The 22,151-nt window shown below is 46.0% G+C and overlaps 1 protein-coding gene across 3 annotated transcripts in view; it reads left to right on the top strand.

Annotated features, from left to right (window-relative positions):
- Nucleotides 1-3,229: 3,229 nt before the first annotated feature.
- SMOC1 (SPARC related modular calcium binding 1) overlaps nucleotides 3,230-22,151 on the top strand; it is a 150,328-nt gene continuing 131,406 nt past the window's right edge. For all 3 annotated transcript variants that reach the window (XM_044229507.1, XM_044229506.1, XM_044229505.1), the window contains exon 1: nucleotides 3,230-3,566. In XM_044229507.1, coding sequence (XP_044085442.1) covers nucleotides 3,318-3,566 — 249 coding nt within the window. In that variant the 5' untranslated portion in view covers nucleotides 3,230-3,317. The remainder of the gene's footprint in view (nucleotides 3,567-22,151) is intronic.

The raw sequence follows: 22,151 nt of genomic DNA, 5'->3' as shown, positions 1-22,151 counted from the left end.
GACCTGCTCTCTGAGTCCCCAAAATACATTGCTTTTAAGTAATGGTCTCCAAGAATCCGTTTGCTTTGTGTCTTAGATTATAACCACTCAGAGGGCAGGGTGTGCATCCAAAATTCCTCATAATAGTGAGCATTGTGCCGGGCACAGAAGGAGATGCATCAAAGTGCTTGTTAAAATAAATGGAAAGGTTCTATTTGTAATATGAGATGAGGCAAGTCTCCTTTGGATTATACAGAAACATATTCTTGAAACGGGCATTCCGAGCTAATACTAAATATTCGAGGCCCCAGGCCTCAATATGGGATATAAAGTATTATTTTTCTTCTACTGAAATATCCCCTTGCAAATAGAAGTCCCACAGGGCAAGGAGTATGGCTGGAACTGGACAGACCAGATGCCAGAATAGCTAAATTTATTTTTGGACCATAAGCCTGGCCTCCAGGGAAAGAAGGAACTTGTCAATTTCACTTTTTGCTTGGATCAGAGGATTGAGCCTGGCAGAGACACGCTGTTTGGGACTAGTAGTTCTCTGGAATTTCTAACCTTCTCTGGGGTTGGGAGGAGTCGGGAGAAGAAAATGCATCATTTGAATGATGGCCATGGTTACGACAGGCCCTGCATGCCAACCAGAGGGAAAGAAAATACTTGCTGAGCAAAGTAACTGGAAAGCAGTTGCTCATATTTTAAACTAAGTTACATGGTCGAGATCCAGAAAATGTAGACTTTTGGACCAGCAACCAGTTGGAAATAGGCTTTCTGGCTAGAAAACAGCATGCGGTGTTATGGATGGAAAGGACGATTGCAATGCCTTTTCCCTGGGTGCGCGGAACTGCCAGATACTGGGGGGCCATCGCAAGCATATTTACTTACTCCAGCAGATTTCTCAATAATTCCAGCAACAGGAAGAAGTTGACCAGCTTGACCATGTGTACATGGCCAGGTGGTGGAGTCAGGACAGATCTGTCAGGCTGCGGAGCTCGGTGATAACATTTCCATCCTGCCTACCCCTGGTGTGTGAACACACAGGGCACACGGAAATTAATCTAAGTGCTGCATGAGGTGCAGTAGAATTGGGCCAGTGTCACAAGTCCAGCTGGGCGAATTCCCAGCATGCCAGATCATAGGGGCCGTTTCCACGCTCTTCCCCTGAAGCTCGGTGCCGCTCCCAAGTCTCAGTTCTTTTGCAGGTCACGGCTGAGATTCTCTGCGCACCTCACAGGGAGCATCTAACCCAATGCCATTTGAGATTGGACACTGTGGTCATCGCACGACAGAGGCGGAATTAGAATCTGAAAACCTAGCCTTGAATCTCGGATGTCCTTTACCAGCCAGACGAGGAAAGGAAGTCAATCTCCTGGACTATCTGTTTACTTACCTGTAAAGGTGGATCTAACTCTCTACTTCACAGCATCATTCTGAGGATAAAATGAGATGAGCCATTTGCCTTGCCCTCTTCTTAGCCAGAGGAGGTATTTCTAACTTAACCATCTCCTTGAATCCTGACCACTCATGAAGTAGAGACTATTTTTTATCCCCATTTTACAGAGGGAAAGACTGGACCCCAGAGGAGTAAAGTGACTTGTGCAAGGTTATGCCACTAGGTGGCAGACCCAGGATTTGAACCCATCCTGTCTAGCTCCAGAAAGCAGCCTGACCACTGTGTTACTTCTCAGCAGAGGAAGACAGGCACTTCCCTTAGAGATGGTCTTTGTTTTTGTCTGGAGAACGACAAGTACTTTTGTTATTGTTCCAGCATCCAATCTGGGCTCTCTTATCGGAGAGCACCAGGCAGAGTTTAAATCTATTAAGTAGGGAGCAGTACATTCAGGTTTGCTCTTTTGGAAGGATGTAGGGTGGAGGCTGGATGAGGCAGGCAAGGGGAGTAGGCAAAACTGAATGCAGGAGTTGGGTGGGAACTATGTTCACACAGTTCAGAGGAGAAGGCATAAGGGAGCAGAGCTAACCTTTGGTAGGACCTCTCGGGCACAGACACGGGGGAGGAATTAAGTGCTGGTGCTGATGCTTCCTGTCTGGTTGGAGAAAGGATTCCCTCCTCATGTAGTGAGTGGTCCATTCAATGGAAGTAAACCCTAAGGGTTATAATCCACACAAAAAGGGAAGCCATGGTTCTCTTGGGTTGAATGCAGTGAATGGTGCTCTGGCCCAGGAGCTGGTGTGATGCAGCTGTGACCATTCCCCAGACGGCCCTTTGGAGACTATGCTGCGCAGAGACCTTCAACATCCGGCTGGACCTTTTGTGGTGTTATAGTCTCCAAGTGGGTTGGGCACCTAGGAGAGGTCTCTTTTCCCTACTCTGACCCAAAGGTGGGGTCTTTGCACCCACAGACCATCCCTCCCCATCAATATTTTTCTTCCACTCCCCCAGTTGGAGAACAGGTCCCCTCTGACCTCCTCTCCCAGAATTCCTAGGCCACAGAGTGGCTGCCGCTTGGCCCTCCAGTCCAAGGCAGGGAGCCAGGATGCCTGGGTCCCAATCCTGGATTCCCACCCCCACCCCCTGCAGGGTTCCAGGTGGGCATTACCCCATAGCCACAGGGTCCCTCCCCAGCAGGTGGATAACTAGGACGTGCTTCACCTTATCTCCTAGCACTTCTCCCGTGGGAAATGCTTTAGGACTTGGGTTGTCATCCCCTGGAAGCTTCTTTACAAGAAGTGAACGCATGCACTCCCCACTCCCAAGGCCATCCACAGCCTGTCCCGCGCGGGTCCCCTTCTCAGTTGTTTTTGGTGTCGATGCGATGAGGAAACAGATTTCTTAACTCCTTTGAGCCCTAGTATCCTCTTCAGAAAAATGGGGCTACAAATATTTTTCCTGCTTATTTTACAGGACTGTTGGGACAACTCGTGGAATTCTGTCGAAAACTACCCACGCTTAAGGCCTGATTTTTTAGCCGGGTGGGCGTTCCGGGAGTTAGGGCCGCTGGAGCTCTTCGAGGCTTCCTCAGACAGAAGGACCGCGAGAAAGTTCTTCTTCCTTCCAGGCTCTCCGGGAGCCCACTCCGGCTGAGCAAGCGGGTGTCTCTCCTCGGTGGGGTTGACCGCGAGCCGCCCCTCTGTCCGCTCTCCGATTGGCTTTCACCTGCCAGAGGGTCGGCTGCTACGGGCCCCTCGGCCTGTCAATCAGGGCCGCCCGGCTCCGCCCCGCCCCTCCCGGGGGTTTATAACGGGAATTCCCATGGCCTGGGCTCTGGCGTCCAACCTGCTGCAGCCGCGGCCCGGCCGAGCCCAGCGAGCGAGCGAACGAGCGCCGCGCGCAGAGCACACGCTCGCGCTCCAGCTCCCCTCCCTGGCGGTTCATGACCGCGCGCTCTGAGCGCAGCGCCACCGCCCCCGCCGCCCCGCCGCCCGGCCGCAGCGAGGGCCCCCGAGGGAAGGAAGGCAGGAAGGCAGGCGCAGCCGTGCGCCCCGCGGAATCCGCGCCCCCCGCCCGCAGCCCGGCTGGCACCATGCTGCCCGCGCGCTGCGCCCGCCTGCTCACGCCCCACTTGCTGCTCGTGTTGGTGCAGCTGTCCCTAGTTCGCGGCCACCGCACCACGGGCCCCAGGGTAAGTGCGCCCCCGGCCGCGCGCCCACCTGCGGAGGGAGCCTGAGGTCGCCTGCCCCCATCCCTCGGGGCGGGGGTGGGGGTGGGGGTGGAGGGGGAAGGGAGGTGTCAGACCTCGCCCCCTCAAACCCGCACCTACCGCCCGGTCCTCGTAGGCTTCTGGGCGAATAAAATTTTCTCCCGTTCTTCCCCCCCTACCTCCCTCCTTTCTTGCAGCGCCGATCTGCCTCCCGCCTTCCCCCTCGAACTGTCACTGGGTTTTCTTTCCCTGTCTCTTCTCCTAGAGTATTTTGCTACGAGCGGGTGCCTCCAGCGTCCGAAAAAGGCTCGCTCTCCGCTCGAGTGGGCTGCCCTGTGGTCTCACGCCGCGCCTGGTCCAGGTCCCGGAGCGCCCGCGTTCTTGGCAAGCGGCGAGGGGGTGGGGGGCAGCTCTGCCTTCAGAGTTTTAGGTTACCTGAGAGCCACACAAGGAACTTGTGTTGTTGTTGTTTTAAAAAGTGATCGCTGCTCGTAAAATCCACGGCAGATAATTTTAATGCTCTCTCCTGCTGGGCACAGCCCCGGAGCAGGGGTGGAGGTGGGGGGCTGCGGAGAGGCGCTGCGCAGTGCTCAAGAGTCTCTTCCCCCTGACTTAGGGGCTGGGATGTTGAACTACTTGTTGAACCTTGGTCTGATTGGAGTTTCTAAACGATATGCGAACGTGCCAATTCTGTGCACAGGACAGGCTGTCCAGAGCGTTGTAAAATCTCCTGGAACTGAAGGCATTGTGTTCGTGGCTGGTCTAAATAATTGCTCCTCCTACCCCAATTGGTCTAAATGAAGGATTCCACTGCCTTAAAAAAAATGTGCTATTAAACCACCTGGTGGTTCATTTGACCGAACTTAATCCAGAGGATCTCTGGCCAAGAATCAGCTTATGTCAGGGCAGTCTCTCCGGATAGCTGCTTGCCTTGACTGGCAGCCTGAGAGTCCGTGTGAAGCAGCTGGAATCTTTGTGAAAACAAGGTCGGCTCCCTAAGCGCCGGGGGCTTTCCTGGGTATCTGAGGGCCTAGCCCCATTACCACCTGTTCAGACTGCAGGTTCTTTATTCGGAGCTCTTGCTCTAGGAGAGTCCTCTTTATAGCTGTCGTGTGTGGAGGAAAAGCCTTGCAAAGGCTGGCCAGCCTTCCCGACCGCCCAGATACCGGCTGCTGCTGACGTGGGAGCCCAGCTATCACTGGGAGATCAGATTTGCAGCCACTTAGGAAAGAAAAGTGTTTGTCCCCGTGTTGTGCCGGCCCTTGCTTTTATGACCAGATGTGCCACAAAAAGCAGTTAAGGTGCCGCAGATTAGATCCAGGGCGTGTCGTAAATCCTCGACAGCAGGCGTTCTAGAAGCTGGGGCAAGTGTGGGCTCCGGGAAGGAATTTTATGGATGCAGATGAGGATGCCTTTTAAATGAAGCTGCTTGGTTTGATATTAGGACTCCGCAGCTCTTAAACTCCGAGGTCAGGAGAGCCACAGCGTTCCCTCCAATAATTAGGAACAGTCAAGACAGAGACGCAGACCAGAGCACCCCGACTGAAATCTGGATGCCCGCCCACACGAGAGGCCCGGAGACAAATGGTGGGGGGCTCGTTTGCTGCTGGGCATGTCTAGCATCTCAAGCCATATGGCTTTCCTTCTCTGCCTCCTGAAATTGGAGGAAGCAACTTTAGGGGAAGGCTAGAGGCTTTAGGGGAAAATCGGGACATTGGTTAGGTTTCCCTCTAGCTTCTTTAGTTTAATCATTCGATAGATCTGATGAAATAAAACAGGAGCTGTAAATAGGCTTGTGTGGATCCCAGCTGCATTCTCTCTTTCACACACACACACACACACACACACACACACACTGTGAAAGTACCAAGGGAAAGCTGCTGTCTTGAGCATGTGCTTACTTGGGTGCATTTACAGGCTACAAGAAGAGCTGCCATTCAGGGACATGGGGGCTGGGCCGTTTCCATGACCACTTATACATAGAACAACAAGGAAGGGGGTCTTGTTAGTGCCATTTTGCAAGTGAGACCCTGGGAAGCTAACTGGCTTGCTTGAAACACTCATGGTGCACATGTAGCTGTGAGATCCACGTCCCAATTTATATGGATTTACAGGTGGTGTGCTCTCCCTGCCACCAAGCCGCCACAGGGAGCGCTCCTCCCACTAGTGGCGCTGTCCCTCTCACAGGAAGAGATGGCTCCTTGAGACAATACTGAACCTGGACGCATTAGGGGAGGCTGTAAGAAAGGGTTGATAATATTTTTTGGTGTCTGAATTGCTAAAGGGTGAGTTTGAGTTTCAGGCAATCCTCAAAGATTCCAGCTCTCTTCTATGGCTTCTTGGTGGCCTGAGGAGTGTGGCTCTGGTGGCCATTGTCAGTGTCAGAGAAGCAGAAACATCTGGTTTGTTGCAGTATTCCCTTGGGCACCCTGGGTCTCTTCTGTTAATCTTTTGAGTGACAGAGGCTTAAGGATTGGCATCTTTTCCAGCTGGCTTTCTAGGAAACCAAGAGCATGCCCTTTTGGTTTAACTTTATCTGGCCCACTAATTGAGCTCCCCCGAGGCCTAGACCCCAATCCTTGCTCCCTTATTTGCTTCCTGCCTTCATAAAATTCCTGACATCTGTTTGACTCTGGAAACCCACAGCTATCAAGTATCAGATTGAAGGCTATTTTGTAGGAAGCACCTGATTTTTTGGTCTCCGAGCTCTGAGCAGCCACTTGGCTACCTGGGATGCTGGTCAGGATCCTTTTAATTAGCGAGGAGGCAGCCATTTCTTTAATTCTGTACAATTTACAAAAATGTTTCAGGGAAGGGTGGGGTGGGGGAGGGGCTATCCCAGGCTGATGGAGTCTGGCTGATGGTCAGGCCAAGTCAACTGCCTGTCTTTGTCTAAACCTGTCTGCCCAAGAGCTGGGTAATGGCGGGAACTGACCCGTCTTCTCTACTGGTGCATCCTCAGAGCCCAGCACGGAGCCAGGTACTGGGTGGGGAAGGACTGTGTTGTTGTTTATGGAAAAAATAAATTAATGCAGACAATGCATGTTTAACAGCATTCTACGGGTTCCGCTTTCTTAGTACTTTTGCACGACTGGAGGCCGGAAATAGATTTAAGAAATTTGAAAAGAGGCGAAAATGGGAAGGTCAAGAAGTCTGAGTAAGGAATTGGGTTTTTTTTTTATGTCTGTTCTTTATTGGTTCTCTCTCCTCTTGCTGGCTGGGTTTGCCGTTCAAAACCCAGCTCCTGCACCACTTCCCAGGAGCTCTCCTGCAGAATACCCTTTGGGGTAGAATTGGTCACTCTCACCTTCGACCAGCTCCTGTATTTGGCTCACTTGCATTCTAACTTCGGCTGATCTTTCCACAATGAGCGTCTCGAGAGCAGGCTAGCATCTCCCACCTTCTCCGCGCTAACGCTGGTGGCACATCACGTACAACCCCGTCTTGGGAAATGAACAAACTCACACCACCTTAAGGGCAGAATAGAGGTCTTATTTGTCCGTGTGCTGGGTTACACTGCAAAGCGTTCTCTGAATGTTTACTGAAATGGGTCAGAATCTGCAGTGATGTCCAAGCTAGACCCCTTGCTCTCATTTGAACCTGAAATTGGTTATTTCATAAATAATGTTCCCCCCACTTACAGGCTTTTGTTCATTGTTTAAAAAATTAGTATGTGTGGTGGTTATGGGAGGTTTGGGGGAGGTGGGACAGAATGAGCAAACTGGGATGGGGAACAGGTGTGAAACAGCTTCTAGACAGCTCTCTTTCTTTTGGCTAATCTGCATCAGTGTCTGGACTGGGGTGGGTCCCTGAGTCTGTGTAGAAACTCTTCCTATTACCTGTGGGCCTGACAAGACCCTTCTTTTCCACCCTGGGAGATTTATCTGAAATGCTCTTCAGGTGTTAGGCAAAGAACTCGGTTTAAACATTTTGATGGAACTGACATGTGAAATTTAGAGGAACGAAACTGAGAAGGCCAGGAAGAGGAAATGATCATCTTGGAAGCTGTAGGAAATGCTATCAAATGGAAAATACTTGGATGTTATCTCATTTTCTCCCAAAGTTGAAATTCACATTTCTTATGGCCCAGCAATTGCAGTCCTAAGTACATATGCCCAAGAGAAACTCCTGTCCAGAAGGAGACCCATGCAACCATGTTTGTAATGCTGGAAGCCTGGAAAAAGCCCAAATACCCACTAGTTGGAGGGCAGATTAGTTGATGTTTTCACATGGTGGAGGATCATACTCAGGCAAAACAAATGAGCAACACTGACATGCAAAAATATGGATACATTTTGGTAATAGGATATTAAGTAAAAGATGGAGCATGGTATCTTACAAACTTAAAAAGAGCAAAAATTAAAGAAAATATCTTCTAGGAATACATATAACTATAATAATGCTCTATGAGAAGAAAAGCAAAGTAATGTTAGAGGATTTAGGGCGAAGTTATGGGGGATCAGACGGTTGGAACCACATGGTGGGGTAAACCATATGGTTAGTGTAAGTTAATGTCAGTACTTTACCTTTTGGGGGAGGGAAGGATGGGTTGGAAAGTAGTTGTCCGTTAATAAAGATTAGTGGCTGATTAAATGAAAAATGAAAGTGGGGCCTGGATAGACCCCATGCTGAGTATCAGGAACCAAAGTTTATGATTAGTTCAATTCTTGGCACCCCATGCTCAGATAAATAAAAGTTCCCAGAGCAGGAACTCCTGTCTTGCCTCCTTCTGCTCCCCCTCTTCCAGATGTGTACGTGGTCCTACCTAAAATACCACGCTGGGGAGTGATTATTGGCTTTTGTTTCAGTTCTTGGCCTGGATCGACCCAGAGCAGGCCCAGGCCCCGCATCAGTATCTACATCAGCTGGCCAAGGGGCTCATTTGTAAGGCTGAGTGGGCAGTGGGCTGTCTTCCCTCTCCCTTGCTCAGGGGGATCTATCCTGCACATCTGGGTCCCCTGCCCCGCAGAGTAGAAAAGTTCACTAGCTGATGCTTGGGTCATAAGACTTACTAGCCCGTTGGGGGTGGGCTGGGGGAGGGGAACGGAGTGCATCTGGTGTGATGCCTTTCTTCATCCTGGTCTCCTCCCTCAACCCCCTGGCAGAGCCTGGGGGAAGGGAGCATGGCCTTCCTTAGCAGGTACAGGGCACCCTTTCTCTCCCGACCACATAGAGATCTATTGTTTAAGCAGCCAAGTTCCTGGCATCGCTGGCGGTGGAGGTGGTGGGGGAGAATGTCCGTGAGGAGGCCCCCCCCCTTCCTTGTTTGTCACCGCAGAGCTGTTTGGGAGAGGACAAGGGTTGAGTTGCGGATGAAAAATCGATCGGAGCTGTTTGTGAGGCCTGCCAAACAGGGTTAGCATTGTACATATGTGCTCTGCACACATCCAGAGTCACTGAGGGGATACAAGAATTGGATCTCCAAGAACATTCCCAACAGCGCCATAAAGACCCCCCAAAGCAACATGGGTCATTATAGCAATTAATTGGATTTCATTTTGCATCTGACATCATTCTAAACTCAATTGCTAGATCACAAAATAATCTTACCTTTGGCAGAAATCTAAGCTTGTTAGGTGTGGAGCCCTGCACACTTCCCAGACATTGATTTCAGCCTCCTTCTTTTGGGAGCCAGGGTTGGGCTGCCTCTGCAGAGTGAGCGGGGAAAGGTACTCAGGAGAGCTGGAGTTCCAGGACAGCCACCCCCCCCCCCCGGCCCCCCAGCTGGGAGGACCACACTGAGTGAGGTTCCAGGAGACAATGTGGCAGATGCTTTGAAACCTGACAGATACTCTACAGATGTGAGCGGCTCTGCCCTTCCTCTTTAATATCCGTTTCACAGGGCAGCGTCGATCTGATTCAGATAAGGACTGAATGCTCTTCTCCTTCCTTTTTTATTTTAAAGTATTGTTGGTGGAAGAAAACTGGACCTACTTCCCAGAATAGTTCATTTTTAGGACCAGATAAGCATCTCTAGGACACTGCTGGGAGTTTTAGGTATTTTGGTTGGGTGTTTATTGTGAATGTGTTCTTGGAGAACCCTGCAAAGCCAGGAAAAGGACACAGAAGTAGATCATAAGAATGAGGGTGAGGTGGAGAGAGTTGCCAAAGCCCATGGACCGCTCCCTGCTCCTCGGGTGCCCAGAGCCACTGACCAGGTGGAACACAGGGCTTCACTTTGTCCGCAGCAGTGTCCGCTGGACCTTTTTTGGGGATGGTAATATTCTACATTGGCACCGTCTGATGGTAGACACATATGACTGTTGAAGTTTTAAATGTGCTTAGCACAACCGAGGAACTGAATTTTTAATTAATTTGATTTCACTTAATTTAAATGTTAATGTTAAAATTAGCTAGATGTCACATATAGCTAGGGGTTATCACACTGCACAGCCGTGTGCCCAATAATACCCTCTGGCAGATGCCTCCACCATGTGCCCCAGACTGTAGCTGTGCTAAACCACATCACATTTCCTAACCTGTATTTTCCTTCCCATCTCTGTCTCTCAAAATTCTGCCTGTTATTTTGGATGGCTCCACACAGTCCCCCCAGACTTGCCCCAAGCAGAGTTCTCTCTGCACCCTGGGCTTTGCTTACCCTGGCGTCAGCGCATGTCTCATCGGCCCGGTGTCGCAGCCGACCATATGTAGGAAGGTGCTGGGGCAGCCTCAGCACAGACTCTGGAGAGAGACAGACCCAGGTTTGACTCTGGCTTGGCTTCTGTGGTCCTGGGCTAGTAATTTAACTTCACGGACCCTCAGTTCCCTAATTTGTCCAATAGAGGTCATAGCCTCTATGTCCAGGGTGGTGGGGAGGATGCACGTGGGATGTCTTAGCTTCCCATTCCTGCCATAACAAGTACCACAACCATTGACTTAAATAACACTCATTTCTGGAGACTGGAAGTCTGACACGGTGTCCATGGGCTAAAAAATCAGCAGAGCTCAGTAGGGGAGAAAGCATTTCATTCCCTTTTCCTGCTTCTAGAAACTGCCTACCTTCCTTGGTTGGTAGTCCCCTTCCACCTTCAAATCCAGCAGAAGCTGGTCAAGTCTTTTTCATGCTGCCATCTCTCTGGTTCCAACTCTCCTGCTGCCCATCTTCCCCTTAAGGACTCTTGTGATTGATGAGCTCAGATGTTCTCCTTATCTTATGGTTAGCTGATCTTATGGTTAGCAATCTTGATTCCTCCTTGCCATGTAACATAGCATTATTAGGATTAGGACATGGGCATCTTTGAAGGGCCATTGTTCCGCTTACCACATTCACTAAGGGTCAAATATAGTGCCTGGCTCACAGAAGGTGCTTGATAAACAGGGGCCATTATAATGACCCACATCTATTAGTTTCTTTCCTTTCAGAGTGAGAGTTTCCTAATGGTGGAATTATTTAATTTTCTTTATAGACTTATCCTGGCCAAGAACAGGTGCTTAGTAAATGTTCACTGAACAATAGAATTTTTGAAACATATTGTTTCCTCCCTTATAAAGATATATTGAACAGTAAAAAAAAAGTAAACTGCAAATCAGAATATATGATTTTATTTGCTCAAAGCAAAAAAAGCTGGTTTATGTACAGAAAAATGGGGTAGGTTATAAGTCATGTCATTAATGGTAATCAGCATGGGGTGTTTCACGTCTATGGGATGTGTTTTAGTAAATGAGCATTTTTAAATCTTAGAGGACAATAATAAAGATTAAAATACATGTGATTTAGGGGCGCCTGGGTGGCTCAGTGGGTTAAGCCTCTGCCTTCGGCTCAGGTCATGATCTCAGAGTCCTGGGATTGAGCTCCGTATTGGACTCTCTGCTTGGCAGGGAGCCTGCTTCCCCCCACCCTCTCTGCCTGCCTTTCTGTCTGCTTATGATCTCTGTCTGTCAAATAAATAAATAAAACCTTTAAAAAAAAAAACCACACACACGTGATTTTAAAAAAAAGTTCCAAACCTGTCTGAATCCAGCCTGAATACCCTTGGATTCTGTCTACATCTGACAGTTAGCCTGTCTCATGTTAGGCTGGGTTTCAGGTTTAGTCACTGTTAGCACCAGGCCTCCTACTCATTTCCAGTGTGCTTTGAACTTAGTTTGCTTTGAACTTTTAAAAAAGATTTTATTTATTTATTTAATGGAGAGAGAGAGAGAGAGAGAGAGAGAGCGAGCACAAGCAGGGGAAGCAACAGGCAGGGCGAGAGGGAGAAGCAGGCTCCCCATGCAGCAGGGAACCCGATGCAGTGCCCGATCCCAGAACCCTGGGATCATGACCTGAGCGGAAGGCACTCGGTCAACTGACTGAGGCACTCAGGCTCCCCAAACTCGGTTTGCCTTAAAGGAGAGTTTCCAATTAACCTTAGCAAGATATAAATGTAAAAATGTACTTATTGCTGCTGGTGGAAATATAAATTAGCACGATCACTTCGTAGGATTGACTTTTACTTTCACTCTGCTATATGCCCTAGAGAAATGTGCTTAAATATGTGCCAAGACACATGTTTAAGGATGCTCATAGCAGCATTTTTTGGTAGCAAAACTGGAAACCACCCATGTGCCCATCAGCAGGTGACTAGAAATATGAATTATGGCATATACAAAAGTAGAATACTACGCAGCACCAAAAATGGCTAATCTAAAGCTATAACCATTATTATGGAGGAATTTCATAGTCAGAAAGTTGAGTGAAAGAAGGCAAAATGTACAAAAACACATAGATTATGCCATTTATATAAAGGTTGAAAGCATGCAAGAGTGATGATTGTTTAGGAGTGCATACATATGTAAAGAGTGCGTGAGAAAATGAAGGGTAATGATAACTCTGAACCTCAGGTTAGTGGTTAATTAGGTGAGAGGGCAGGAAGGCCAGTGACAAGCTGGAGGGGACACAGAAGGTTTGCCTTGAATTGGTAATGTTTTATGTTTTAAAGCGGGAGGATTTTTAAATTGTATTTTGTATGCACTACATAATAGATCATACAGTTTTCTGGAAAAGATAAAAATGGATTTGGATAGGCTCAGTGAGTTAAGCCTCTTCCTTTAGCTCAGGTCATGATCTCAGGGTCCCGGGATCGAGCCCTGCATCAGACTCTCTGCTTGGCGGGGAGCCTGCTTCCCCTTCTCTCTTTGCCTGCCTCTCTGCCTACTTGTGATCTTTCTCTGTGTTAAATAAATAGAATCTTAAAAAAAATGGATTTGGGTATATCACAACAGAGTTTTAAGAGCAAGCAATAAAAGTGATGCTTCTTTGAGGGGTCCGTACTGTTGATCACACTTTTCCTTTCCCCAGAAGGACACGTTCAGGGACATTTAGCCAAACATATGGCCTCCCCCCTTCCTTGCATTGCTGGCCACGTCTCTCCTGCCCTCCTGAGGCCCTGAGGCCATGCCTCCCCCCAGCTCAGGGCCAGGTGCAGGTATGGTACCGTCTCCTACGTCTACCTGACAGTGCTGGGGCTCCTCTCTGCTCTCCTGGGCCTCTGCTTTTCTCACTGTACTTGTTCTCGTTGCATGATTAGGAATGAACTTGATCATTTTCTCAAACTTATTGATCATTAATTTAGGGTTGTCAGAACTGGCAAATAAAAATACTAATATAAGATCGCCTAAATTGTAAATTGCATACATTTGAAGGATGTAAGTGAATAACATAATGTAGAAGAATGTAAATTACAGAAATTTGAATTCAGGTAAATAACATGGTCTTAGTGTAAATATGGCCTAAATAAAAACTTGTTTGTCATTTATCTAAAATTATTTGTTAATCATCTGAAATTCAAATTTAACTGGGTGTCTTGTATTGTATCTGGCCATCCTATGTTAGCTTTTTTTCTTTTAGGAATCATCTATCTAGGTTTTTTGTCAATTTTTAAAGTAAGTGTGGTAATTTTTTCTCCCTGGCTCACTGACCGACTTGGAGGAGTTTTTTGTTTGTTTTAATACTAAGGATATTAATCTGTTTTTTCTGTCATGTCTGGCAGATACCTTTCATTATAAAAAGACAATGGCCTCAGTCTAGTAAATTTTACATCTGTATGTAGTTAATATGTTATTATGGTTTCTATCTTCAGTAATAGGGTGAGAAATGTCTCCGCCTGCTAAGATGGTAGAAATTAAGGGGAATACATTTCTAAAGTTGCACAAGCTGGGTGACATATATCACACCGGCCATCCATTTCATGTTTGATGGGAATTTATATGGTATTTTCTGTGAACTGAACTTCTTAATGTAACCCCATGGAACGAGCACTTGCCCTGTATTTCAGAAATTCCCGATAATATTTGGAAAGAAGATGTGTCAACTGAAAAATATTCCATTAAAGGTAATTACTTGGGGAGATTTATATAAAAAGTGTCACTTTGGGTAAGCAGGCTATCCTGGAAGAGATACTAGGACTTTGGCAAAGAATATAGACTCTCCTTCATCTTTGGATCTCTTCCATTCATCGAAAAAAACTTTTCCTTATTATGAAAACTTCCAAATACACACACAAAAAGAGAGAGTGGTGTAACAGATTTCCATGGAACCCTCGCACAGCTTTAATAATGGACAACTGCTGGCCAATCTCGTTCCTTCCGCCCATCCCCCAGGCCCCTGTTCAGATTATTTTGCAAGTCCAGACATTATATTTTATCATCTGTAAATATTTTCAAATATATCTCTAAAAGATAAAGGCATTAAAAGAAACCTAACCACAATACCATATCACAACCAAGGAATACTGGTAAGTGCTTAATACAGGTATTTTGAAAGTTGGCATTCAGCCAGTTGGCTTTTATGAAAGATCTACAGTAGAACCAGGGTTTGCTACCCAACAGACATCCCAGGAGGAGTTTTGCCTTTACAAAAGGAGGGCAAAACCCAAAAATCACATTCAGTGTTCACTCTGAAGTGAGCCTTTATGGGGCTGGGGATGCAGCTCCTTCCCTAGGAACCACACTCAGCGGCACCCCAGCCTCAAGCCGCCAGACCTTTGAGCTGTGTCTGTGAGCATCTCGCTTTCTCTTGATTTATCTTGTGCACCCATTAGCAAGCTGTGTCCTAACGTATCAGAAAAGCCCACGAGGTTATATTTTGTACCTGGGAGTGCTAAAAAAATGCTTCTGTATAAATTCATGGTAATTGCTTCTTCACTTTGTGCCTTTTCTGCTGATGAGATGTTTCATAGGATGGCTGTACTTTCAGACAACAGGGGATACCTCTATAATATAATGCAATCAACATTCAGATCTCCCTGATTATCTCTTAGATGTGGTTTTATGTGAGTTTGAAACAAGACCCAAATAAGGTCCACATATGTTAATCTGTATCTTAAATCTCTTTGAGTCTATGAATTTCCCCTCCACCTCCTTTTTACTTTGTGATTTATTTTTGAACAAACAGGTGGTTCTAGGGTTTTCTGCACTAGATGTTATTGACTACATTCCTGTAACGTTGTGTACCACATTCCTCTGCCCTTCATATTTCTTGTAAAATGAGCGGTGGATCTAGGGACTTGATCAGATACAGATCATATATATATATATTTATTTATTTATTTGACAGAGAGCACAAGGAGGGGGAGTGGCAGGCAGAGAGAAAGGGAGAAGCAGGGTCCCCGCTGAGCAGGGAGCCCAGCACGGAGCTCGATCCCAGGACCTTGAGATCATGACCTGAACCAAAGGCACATGCTTAACGGACTGAGCCACTCACGTGACCCTAGATATGATATTTTCTTGGCAAGTATATTTCGTGGGAGTCGGTCTGTTCTTCCACCAGGAGGCACGTAACATCTGTGCTATCAGCATCATTTGGGGATCCCTTAGTTTTCTAGGAGTTGTCAATGATTTTTTTAAAATAATTTATTTGAGAGAGAGAGTGCACACTCAAGAAAGAGCACGAGTGAGGGGAGGGGTGGAGGGAGAGGCAGACTCCCCACTGAGCTGGGAGCGCATCATGGGGCTCAGTCCCGGTACCTCAAGATTGTGACCTGAGCCGAGGGCAGACACGTAACAGGCTGAGCCACCCAGGCGCCCCTGTCAGTGATTTTTAAACAAGTAACAGGTTAAACTGAAAAGAACTTCTATGCTTTGTGTGGCATTGCCATCCTTCTCGCCCTCCAGGGGGCTTAGTTGCCAATGTTCTCTTTTCAGCAATGGCTTCCTGATGGGGAGGCTGTGTGTGACTGCAGAGCTCTGAGAGGGAGACATGCTCCAGGTTCGTGGTGGGTAGCCGAGGAAGGAGGATCTCCTTGATTTCTGGGGGAAGCAGTAAGAACGTGAGCTGGTTTTACTCTCAAGTGCTAACCAAAAGGCCTCTAAAGTGTAATTGTCGATCGGCTTTGAGTATGATCTTTGGTATGTACACCTCAATTTATATCATGAGAGCAGAGACCACGTTTTGAACTGGCTTACCCAATGAAGATACAAGGTGGGTTTCAGGATTGGTTGGACTCAGCATCTTATTAATGCCATCAACAGTTTCCCTCTGCCTCTGTTTGTGTTGTCTTTATGTTTCCCCTTTTCTGCCCTTTGTGTTGTCTGTTTAATTTCAAGCCTAGCTTTTCATGGTGGTAGGGTTGTTGCAATGATTCCATACTTCTCATACCAACATCTTACTTTCTAGAATACAGAAGAGAGGTGACTTGAAGTTGTCTTTTCAGAGAAGCGACAACCTTCATTCCTAGATGATGTCAGAAAACTTTGGCATTTAGCTCATTGATCTAAACTGGATCAAATGCCCATTCTTTGCGCCAATCCCTTGGCCAGGAGAGTGCCATGCTGTGAGTGACTTAGGTCTGGATGCCTTAGGATGGTCACTGTGGCAGGGTTGGAGACAGGGTACCCATTTCTGGAGCTGTGGGTCAGGTGGTTCCTCCTCCCTCTGCTGACAGCATGGCCGCACACGGTGGGGGAGAGAAAGGGAGAGGAGGGCAACAAGCAGTGTCTGTTTTGGGATTTGGAGCATCGGGTTTTTTTTGTTTGTTTGTTTTTGTTTGTTTTTGCTTTTATCAGCAGAGTGGTGGGGTGGGCTGTGTAGTAAGAAGTGTGCTGGACACCGACGGTCAGTCTGGTGAAGAGGGAGCTCTCCTGTTACTGTGTGATCAGTTCCCTCCTGTACTAAAGGGAGAACAGATGACCTCCAAGGTTACTATCGGCACAGATGTTCTGAGATTAAGAGCTGATAGGAAAAAGGGAACATGGGAAAAATTTGTACCCTTTCCAGGCAGAATAAATAGGCCAAATGAGGATGATTCCAGAAGGCCCCCCAAATAAGATAAGCATGAGGCATCATCCTACAGTGGGAGGAAATCTCAGGGACGTCTTCCTTGTATGCAGGAGGTAAGATCTGTCTCCACTCCACCCAGTCAGGATCCGGATCCCTGCCTCCTTGCTCTGTCTGTGACTTTCACATTTAAAGGTGCCCTGGAGAACTTTGGGAAAGGGGTAAAAGTCCTGCCAAGGGGAGGAACTAGCTTGAATTCTAGTAGAGGATCATATTTCTGAGTTGCCTTTGGCCAATTCACCAGTTTCCATGTGGCCCCAAAGTCAGGCCTTGTGGAATCCTGACCCTCCGCGACACCTGACTACTGGTATTCTTTTACCTTCTGTTTCATAGGGTTCTGGTTTCCCAATCCCTAAAAGAGGTGAATTCCTGGTTTCTGCAAATGCTGAAAGCTTTCAGGTGGGAACGTGCAACAGAGCAGACACAACAAGTAGCCAGTGATACAGTTGGAAGAAGTAAAGGCTGATCTTGTCAGACTCTTAACGCTTGTTCATAGCAAGGCAGTGAGCGCAGATGTTCACAGAGTCAGATGACGAATGGTCTGGAGCAGAGGGTGCATGTTTTATGGTTGGCGCAATCTTTTCCTGGGAGGCCTTTTTAAAAATCAATACCCAATTGGAGGGTTGAAGCAGAAACCCTTTGTATTTGTTGAAGAGGGTTTGAAAGCGTCCAGGACACTTGGATGGACGCATTCTCCCTGCCTCCCTGGAAGTGACTTCAGAAAACCCAAGGGCAGGTCCAGGCCTGCGCTGGACCAGGCATTCTGAAGGCAGAGGCCGAATAGAGAAGTGAATGCTTCGTTTCTGTCTGTCTTGACTTCTCTTTGGCTTTGAGGGTCACGTACCCTCTCATGTACCTTCTCCCCATCCAGGGAGATCTAGAAAAAGATAGCACCCACAGCCTAGGCTCCATCCACTGCTGATCTCGGTTTCTAGTTTTTCTTTCCTGAAAGCCACAGCTACCTTGAGAATGAAATCCATCTCCTGTATCATTGCTAGGAGGTGAGAGAGGTCGGAGCCAGAGCCATCTGACAAACTGTTTCTTGCCCCTCCGGAACGCAGCGTGGCGTAGTGCTTTGGGACCAACGAGACCTGGGTTGAGTTCTAGTTCTAGTGCTTCCTCACCACGTGCTCCTGGGCAGATGGACTCTGAGTTTCACCCCTCATCTGCAAATGGAAGATTTTATTTACCTCAGTGGGTCACTGCAGAGCTTAAATGAAATAACATCAGGATGCTCAGTAAATGTTAACTACTCATACAAATAACGGAAGTAACAGGAAAACGTGAGGGATTCCTAGAAGAACCCGAAGTTGTTTTGTTTCCCTTAGTTTTCCTCCTTGGAATTAAGGCTATAAAGCCCATCAGTATGTGGAAGATTTTTAATGTGTGGTCCTGTTACCTATTGCTTAAAATCAAACTGGTTCCTGTGTGTGTGATCAATCACATTCCTACCCTTTCCCAACCAGATCCAGGTCAGGACGACTCTTTTAAATGGAAGAAAGATATTCTTCAGTGTGATCTTCCTCCATTTGCTGTTTGACCATGTCTTCTCCAGGCAGCACTCTGCTTCCTGAAATCTTTCTTCACTTTCTCTTTCCCAGGATGAGAGTTTGTCTTCCTGAGTTTAGCATCTGAAGGAAGCTTGAGTGAGCCTTCTCAACTTTGCTTTTTCCTCTAAGACTGTGGGAAGCAGTCTTGCTCTTAGGAGGCAACCAGAGGGCCACGTGACTCCATGCTGATGTGCTTCCTCCTAACTTCTGGGCTCAGGGGTCAGGCGACTGCCCAGTATGTTCCCAGATCGCGTCACCAGGCCACTGCCCCCAGGAGGTGGGAGGAGCAGTGCCTGAATCTCTGGTGCTCCTCTCCCTCCAATCAGCCTTCCCTTGGCCTTGTTTGGAAAGCCCATCCCAGCAGGTCCTGTGGGTGGACCAAAACCCAATCTTCCAGGCTGCTTTTAGAACCACATTTCAGAAAGGAAAACTCCTGACTATTAGCATGGCTTCCTGAGGGATAGTTCTAGATAGGGTGACTTAGGCAACTGTATCCACATCTTCTCCCTTCCAGGTAGTTTACATTGGTAAATTTGGGCCATTGACGTTTAAAGTGATTACTGGTATTGTTGGATCCTTTTCAATCATATTTATGTAGTTTTCTATTCCTTGTTCATATTCTTGGTTCCTATGTTTGTCTTCCACTTTTTCCCCACCTTCATGCTTGTAACTGAGCATTCTATGGGACTCGATTTCACTCCTTTCTTGGCATATCAATCATAATTCTTTTTAAAAACTTTTTTTTTAGTAATTGCCTTAGAATTTGCAATATACATTTATAATGAATTCAACTTCACTTTCTTTTTTTAAGAAAGCCTCTTTACTTATTGATTTTTAAAATTCCAGTATAATTAACATGTAGTATTATATTAGTTTCAGGTGTACAACATAATGGTTCAACAATTCTTTACATTACTTAGTGCTCACCATGGTAACTGTAGTCGCCATCCATCACCAAACAACCTTATTACAAAAGTATTGATTATATTCTCTATGTTGTACTTTTCCATTTCTGTGACTTATTTATTTTGTAACTGGAAGTTTGTCCCTTTTAATCCATCTTATCCATACCCCCTACCGGCCTCCCTGCTCTGTTAACTATCAGTTTTTTAAAATTAATTTTTTATTTTTTATTAATGTAAAATGTATTATTAGTCCCAGGGGTACAGGTCTGTGACTTGCCATGTTTACATACTTCACAGCACTCACCATAGCACATACCCTCCCCAATGTCCATAACCCAACCACCCTCTCCCTAGTCCCCTCTCCCCAGCAACCCTCAGTTTGTTTTGTGAGATTAAGAGTCTCTTATGCTTTGTCTCCCTCCCGATATCATCTTGTTTCATTTTTTCCTTCCATGTTGCCTCTCAAATTCCTCATATCAGGGAGATCATATGATAATTGTCTTTCTCTGATTGACTTATTTTGCTCAGCATAATACCCTCTGGTTCCATCCACATTGTTGCAAATTGCAGGATTTCTTTTTTGCTGGCTGCATAGTATTCCATTATATATAGATACCACATCTTCTTTATCCATTCATCTGTTGATGGACATCTAGGTTCTTTCCATAGTTTGTCTATTGTGGACATTGCTGCTATAAATATTCACGTTCACGTGCCCCTTTGGATCACTACATTTGTATCTTTAGGGAAAATACCCAGTAGTGTGTTTGCTGGGTTGTAGGGTAGCTCTATTTTCAACTTTTTGAGGAACCTCTGTGCTGTTTTCCAGAGTGGTTGCACCACCTTGCATTCCCACCAACAGTGCAGGAGGGTTCCCCTTCCTCCGCATCCTCGCCAGCATCTGTTGTTTCCTGACTTGTTAATTTTAGCCATTCTGACTAGTGTGAGATGTTATCTCACTATGGTTTTGATTTGTATTTCCCTGAAGCTGAGTGATGTAGAGCAATTTTTCATGTGTCTGTTTGCCATCTGGATGTCTTCGCAGAGATGTCTGGTCATGTTGGTAACTACCAGTTCTCTCTATTTAAGAATCTTTTTTTTTTTTTATTGACTTTTTTATTCTTTGTTCATTTGTTTTCTTAAATTCTCCATATGAGTGAAATCACATGGTATTTGTCTTTCTCTGTCTGACTAGTTTCACTTAGCATAATACTCTCTAGCTCCATCCATGTTGTTGCAACTGGCAGATTCTCATTCTCTCTTCTGGCTGAGTAATATTGCATCATATATATATGTATATATATGTGTGTGTGTGTGTATATATGTGTATGTATATATGTGTATATATATGTATATGTCTATATATATATACACACACATATATGTGTGTGTGTGTGTATACACACGCATACATACATACCACTTGTTCTTTATCCCTTCATCAACTGATGGACACTTGGGTTGCTTCCATATCTTGGCTCTTGTAAATAATGTTGCTGTAAACTCCATACTGTTTTTCACTGTGGCTTCAACAATTTGCATTCCAGCCAACAGTGTGAGGGTTCCCTTTTCTCCACATTCTCAATGACACTTGTTATTTCTTATCTGTTTGATTCTAGTGTATGGTGTATGGTGATACCTCATTGTGGTTTTGATTTGCATTTCCTTGGTGATGAGTGACGTTGACCATCTTTTCATGTGTTGGTTGAACATTTGTAGGTCTTCTTTGGCAGAATGTCTATTCAGGCCCTCTGCCCATTTTTAACTGGATTATTATTATTTTTTAAAATATTGAGCTGTATAAGGTCTTTACATATTTTGGATATTAACCCCTTATTGGATATGTCCTTTGCAAATAGCTTTCATTCCATAGGTTGCCTTTCTGTTTTGTTGATGGTTTCTTATGCTGTGCAAAAGCTTTTTATTTTGATGTAGCTCCAGTAGTTTATTTTCAACTTTTGTTTCCCTTGCCTCAGGAGACATATCTAGAAAAATGTTTCTATAGCCCATGTCAAAGACATTACTGCCTATGTTTTCTTCTAGGAGTTTTATGGTTTTAGGTCCTACATCTAGGTCTTTAATAGATTTTGGATTTTTTTTTTAACAGAGAGAGAGACAGTGAGAGAGAGAACACAAGCAGGGGGAGTGAGAGAGGGAGAAGCAGGCTTCCCACCAAGTAGGGAGCCTGATGTGGGGCTTGATCCCAGGACCTTGGGATCATGACCTGAGCCGAAGGCAGATGCTTAGTGACTGACCAACCCAGGTGCCCCTTTAATCCATTTTGAGTTTATTTTTGTGTATGGTGTAAGAAAGTGATCCAGTTTCCCTAGCACCTAAGTCCACTTTGAAATACTACTCTACTGCTTCATGCATAGGGTAAGTACCTTATAATAACAAAACAGTCTTAATTCCTAGTCCTTCCATCCTGGTTTTTGTTCCATCGAAGTAATTCATCTCACTTAAAAACAAGTTATAATCATTGAATGCATTGTTGTTATTATTGCTTTGAACAAACTTACATGTTAGATCAATTAAGAATAAGAAAAAAAGTCTTCCTTTATCAGCACTCTTGCTTTCTTTAGGTAGTTCTGCGTTTCTGACCTGTATCATTTTTCTTCTCCCTGAAGAACTTTTTTTTTTTTTTAACATTTCTTATAAGGCATCTTGGTTTTTATTCATCTGAGAAAGTCTTTATTTCTCTTTTGCTTTTGAAAGATAATTTATCAGGATACGGAATTCTAGGTTGGTGGGTTTTTTCCCCCTCTCAACAACACATGGAATATCCCAGCTTGCTGTCTTCTTGCTTGTGTGGTTACTGATGAGAACCCCAATGCAGTTCCCATGTTTGCCTTTTTACAGG

This window comes from Neovison vison, chromosome 13 (genome assembly GCF_020171115.1).
Source record: "Neovison vison isolate M4711 chromosome 13, ASM_NN_V1, whole genome shotgun sequence".
NCBI classification, from domain to species: domain Eukaryota; kingdom Metazoa; phylum Chordata; class Mammalia; order Carnivora; family Mustelidae; genus Neogale; species Neogale vison.
The sequence above is the reverse complement of the archived record's forward strand: the minus strand, read 5'-3'. Positions and strand labels throughout refer to the sequence as shown.